The following is a 5,130-nucleotide window of genomic DNA, read 5'->3' on the forward strand; positions in this document are numbered from 1 at the left end:
GCCCACCGGCCCCAGCTCCCCGGCTCCCTAGCTTCCCCCGGTCCCCCGGCCCGGCCCCTGGACTTCAGTCTACGTCACCTTGTGGTCTCCCATGCAGACGTTGGGCCCAATGTGGTCATAGGTGACAACCTTCTCCTCGCTCTCCGACTGGAAAGGGGAAACAGAGATGGGTGGGTGTGGGGAGGTGGGGCATCCTGGGTCCGGTGGGGAGCTGACCAGCAGGAACATCAGGGTTTTGTGGGGGCAGAGAGATGGGGGGTTCGGCCCCTGCAAGTACCTCCCCAGCCTCTGCCACCCGTCCTGCCTGGCCCCTGAGAGAGAGGCCAGCCCACGGACCAAAGGCTCTGGTGGCATGGCAGCACCTCAGCACCTTGGCCCTGGCCCTTTCGGCCACGAGGTATCTGCCTCTAGGAGGGGTCGTGTGCGGAGTTGAGTGCTGGCCCCGCTTCCAAGCTCCCCTCGCCTGGACGTGCTCCTGGGCTCTTGGGGGAGTTGCAGGGGACCCTGTTCACAGGAGTGGTGCAGCCCCAGCTTTCTGTGCGGGTGTGCCCTCTGACTGAGGCAGCCCATCTCGTTCCACTTTTCCCACTTTCATTTGTTTTTGACTGTTCTATGAGCTTAGAACTCAGTGTTCAAATGAGAACAGACACCGAATTCCATACCACTACACAAAGCAATCTGTGCATAGTAATTCACGGCTGCGTGTGCATTTCCCGGCGGGTGCCTGTATTCCGGGCGCCTCGGGAAGGGGTTTGCTGCTGGTCAGCACTCGGCTCTGGAATTTTATATCCACAGCTGAAGCATCTGAGACTATCGAGTTAAAACTGAATTATCTTTAATGCAGTGGGAAGCTTAAGGTCAGATTTACTTTCCAGCATGGGCGCCTGCCAGAAGGGATGAAAACACAAGCTTCGGCACTCCATGCATGAGCACCTTCCCGTCTCGCGGACGGAACGGCGCCTCCACGGAAGTGGGGAAACATTCATCAAACGCAGCGTGGTAATTTACAAAGGCAGCATAAAATTGTGGATTTTCAACTGCATAATCTTTGGACAGATAAACAAATTACGGTGGGCACAGGCAGCACGCCGCACACCTCACTGAACACTTGTCACCGAGGCTCGCAAGCAGCACCGCCCGTGTCCTGAGCCCCCTTCGGTGTTTTAGGGCTGCGGAGGCAGAATGGAGCTTGGTGACGAGGTGACGGCGCGTGTCATGATGGATGAGGCTGCGGAGTGCGCCCGGTGCCCGTCTGCTTGGCCTGCACGCCCACTGCCCATTGGGTGGCCTCATGGGAAGAGCCTGTCCAAACTCTGGCCCCAGGAGGCGGGGGCTGTCAAAGGCCGCCAGGTGTGCGTTGTGAGGCTCTGTCCCCCACCCTGAGCATAAACTGACAAGTCCCGGGTCCAGAGAACCCGAGAAGCTGTGAGTGATTGGAAAACGGGCTCAATGCTGCCAAGCTGTGAGCTGGCAGAGCCCTGGAAATGACAGCACAATGTGGGGAGGCCACAGCCCTGCCAGCCTTCTGCCCTTGGGCACTGCTCACCAATCAGCACTTGCATGACCTCTGACGTTTTCCTGGGGATGGCATCTGTGCCTGAGTCCCTGGGAGGCTCTTGCCCTGCCAGCAGCCCTGGACTCCACATGCCCGACCTGTTCTCAGCGCCGGCAGGTGGGAGCACCCACCATGTGGCACCGAGGGACTGGCGTGCCCACCAGTGAGCCCAGCTAGAGGGGCAGAGGTGCGTCCACAGCCAGGCTCCGGGCCGAGCCCACTCCTGGGCTTTCGGGCTTGTGGCCAGCATGCTTCCTCAGTGATGGGCACAGGCCCTGCCCACAGGCCAGAGGTGGGGCTGCATAGGAGCCAGGCTGGCTGCAGACCCCAGGGACTTCTGGCCAAGAGGCCCTGCCTCCAGCCCAGGCCCGCGCCAGGCAGGCTCCTCACAGCACAGCCAGGGACAGAGGGCAGGCTGCACCCGGGGTGCTCCAGGATGTAGGAAGGAACAGTAAGGAACCTGGCCCGGCAGACAGAGCCGCGTGGCGGAGGCCAGCAGGGTGCATCTCAGGGACCGGGGCTGCAGAGGGTCCCTGCCCTGCTGAGGGCGCACCTGCACCCAGGTGCTTGTTGTGCCTGGGGTCTGGTACCATCTGGCACAGGGACACAGACGGGCAGTGCAGGACAACAGGAGCCTCACGCAGCTGGTGTTGAGGTCGGGGTCAGTAGGGGCTCCTGTCCCTGCTCTGGGCCTGGGACAGTGGAGAGGGTGGGCAGAACCCACCAGACTGGCAGTGGTACCACCAAAGTCGCCAGCCTCCTTCCAATTGCCCACCCACGCCATGGTCAGAGGCTCCGGCTCTGGGTGCTGGCACAGCTGCAGTTCCCACTCCCGCCTGCAAGCTTCATTATTATCGCCATTTAATTTTCATTCACGGGGTTGACAAAACCAATTCAGATATTGATTCTTCTGAAAACACTCCTTGTATGTTAAAATGTGGGAACCAAAAAATCACAAGATTGGCCAGGTACAGTGGCTCCCACCTGTAGTCCTGTAATCCCGGCACTTTGCGAGGAGGCCGAGGTGGGCAGAACGCTGGAGCTCAGGAGTTTGAGACCAGCCTGACCAATGTAGCAAGCAAGCCCCTATCTCCTTTTTTGTAAACAACAACAACAACAAAATTATTTATTAAAAAAAAGTCACAGGAAATCTGAAAATTTCCCAAGGCCCAGGTCATCTCCTGAAAATGCTGCCCATTCATTTTTAACTTATCAAGGCTCCAAATGAATCTGGCTCTGATTTACAACTTAGCAAAACAACCTCAGACATTTCTACTGTGCTTCACGGTCTGTGAGTGCTCGAATGCACAAGAGCACATTGACTTCCAAGGATACAATGAACTACCATTTGAAAACACTTCCTGCCGACCACCCGTGTGTATTTCAAACTCACGACGATGCCGCCTGCCCATGGCCCAGGAACTCGGCTCCATCTGCTGCTGCCCCAGCCCAGGTGCTGGCTCGGAGGTGACCCAGCACTGGGGTGCAGCTCATGGCAGGATGAGGTCAGGGCCCAACCTGGCAGCATTCCCCAGACTGGGTGCCCCCATCCCCAGGGCCCTGTCACCAGGCTGGGCCAGACCAGACCCAGCGTTCCACGTCCCTCTGCACCCAGGGCCGGGGCAGCACACACTCACCCTCAGCACCAGCTCCTTGGCAGACGGGGACATGAGGATGCGGTCACACCAGGCCGGGCACCGGGTGTTCATGTACTGCTCACCCTGGCGGGCATCCTCACTGTACGGGTAGCTGGGGAGACACGAAGGCAGAGGGTCAGCCGGTCAGCTTGGGCCGTCCTCAGCCCCAAAGGGACGGCTGTGCCAATTCTCTCCCAATACACCTTAGAATGGCCAGCGCTACCCGGGGAATGCATACACGTATGGAAGTTTCTAGAATATAAAACCAAATTCACAATTTAAGTTCTATATCAAACTTATTTTTATGTGAGACTAAATTTTAGTTATAGCACAGTATCTTCACATCAGTCCTTCTTTTACTGCATGAAATTGTCTGTTGAGCTTTGGTTTTGTTGGTATTTTTGAACATGGTCTAAAGTATGATGAAAACCTCCACGGAAACAAAATGGCAGCCAGTGTCATCCGGTCCCAGGACGCTCCTCCACCCGGCCACCCGGCCCCAGGACGCTCCTCCACCTGGCCATCCGGCCCCAGGATGCTCCTCCGCCCGGCGACCCGGCCCGGCTCAGCTCGAAACGCCTCTAAGTGCAGGCAGCTCTGGGGTGTGGCGCCTGTATCTCTGCTTTGACCAATGCCGCTCCCACCTCGGGCAGCGTCCAGGTGCTCAGGCCGTGGCCTTGGGTCCCTGCTGTGGTGGGGCGTGACTGTCCCTGACTCACTGCTTCCCGGGCCTGCCCATGCCCTCTGTGGGTCTGGGAGTGGGACTGGCCACGCGGCGGTGCCACTAGCCCTGAGGGCGGAGCCCTTCACCCACACAGTGAGCGCATCCCTCACCACCCGGGGTCTGCTGGCTGTGTCTCTGCCACCCACTGCCGGCCATGGCACAGCTCATCTGGGCTCCTCAGCGGCCTTGCTGCGTCTCCGAGCCGCCGTCGGCCCTGCCCTCACACAGCAGTGCAGTCCACACACACGTGGACTTATCAAGCCTCCAGATGAATGGAACATGCAAGCACAGCCCCCACTTCTGGGCCTGCAGGTTCTCAGGGGGCCCGGCCCACCCATAAGGCTGCAAATCTACCCCCAAATGGGCATGTCGTTTGGGACTGCACTGAAGTGGTAATCAATTCCACTTGGAGTGAACGAACCCTGGGGGTCCTGTGGCTGAGCTCAGCCACCTGCCCTGAGTGCAGTGTCTGCTGACTCTCAACATCTCCGTGGCCTTCATCAGTGTCTCAAGAGTTTTTCAGTTAGTTCCAAAATATCATACAGCACCTGTCACGACTGGGACCTGATTCTCTGTGAAGTTTCCCTGTTGGCCGTGATTGAGTTTCGGGTCCATCCTGGCACCACAGCTGCGGATTCTGCAGCCCCTCCCATGCCCCCCGGGCCCCACCCACAGGGGCACCTGTGAGCCCTGTGCCCAACCATCTGGAAACAGCTGGGGACTTGGAACTTGCTCTGCCCTGACGCAGGAGCCCCCACCCTTTCCCGCGCTCCAGCGGGAGCCGTGGCTTCTACCCGGCCTGGGGCAGAGTCACTACTTGGTTAAAAGCAAAACCTACGCAGGGCCTACGTGTTATGCATGTTTCTGAAGAGCACAGAGCATAGAACAGTTGCATGTTTTTTCAGAAGCAGCAACCTGGCGGCCTGTCCCATTTCACACGTTTGAGAGGCTGGGTCACCTTGTTCAGGAGCTTCTCAGCTGATCCCAACCGTAGACACGAGTGGAAACTGGATGCAGGTAGGTTCCTGTCCAGTCCCCGGACACATGTCCACTGCATCCGGACACACGTCCACTGCCCCCCCACATGCGTCCACTACCCCTCTGGACACACGTCCACTGCCTCCCCGGACACGCGTCCACTGCCCCCGACACGCCCCCACTGCCCCCCAGACACATGTCCACTGCCCCCCTAGAACTGCCCCCCAGACACGCGT

General features: G+C 58.8%; 1 protein-coding gene across 1 annotated transcript in view; it reads right to left on the reverse strand.

The window, feature by feature from the left end:
* Positions 1-5,130, reverse strand: part of INPP5A (inositol polyphosphate-5-phosphatase, 40kDa) — a 147,862-nt gene that overhangs the window by 8,200 nt on the left and 134,532 nt on the right. The window contains exons 11-12 of the mRNA XM_011980830.1: positions 3,193-3,304; positions 79-147 (exon numbers count right to left, since the gene is read on the reverse strand). Coding sequence (XP_011836220.1) covers positions 79-147; positions 3,193-3,304 — 181 coding nt within the window. The remainder of the gene's footprint in view (positions 1-78; positions 148-3,192; positions 3,305-5,130) is intronic.

Source organism: Mandrillus leucophaeus, unplaced genomic scaffold (genome assembly GCF_000951045.1).
Source record: "Mandrillus leucophaeus isolate KB7577 unplaced genomic scaffold, Mleu.le_1.0 Scaffold219, whole genome shotgun sequence".
Taxonomy (NCBI): domain Eukaryota; kingdom Metazoa; phylum Chordata; class Mammalia; order Primates; family Cercopithecidae; genus Mandrillus; species Mandrillus leucophaeus.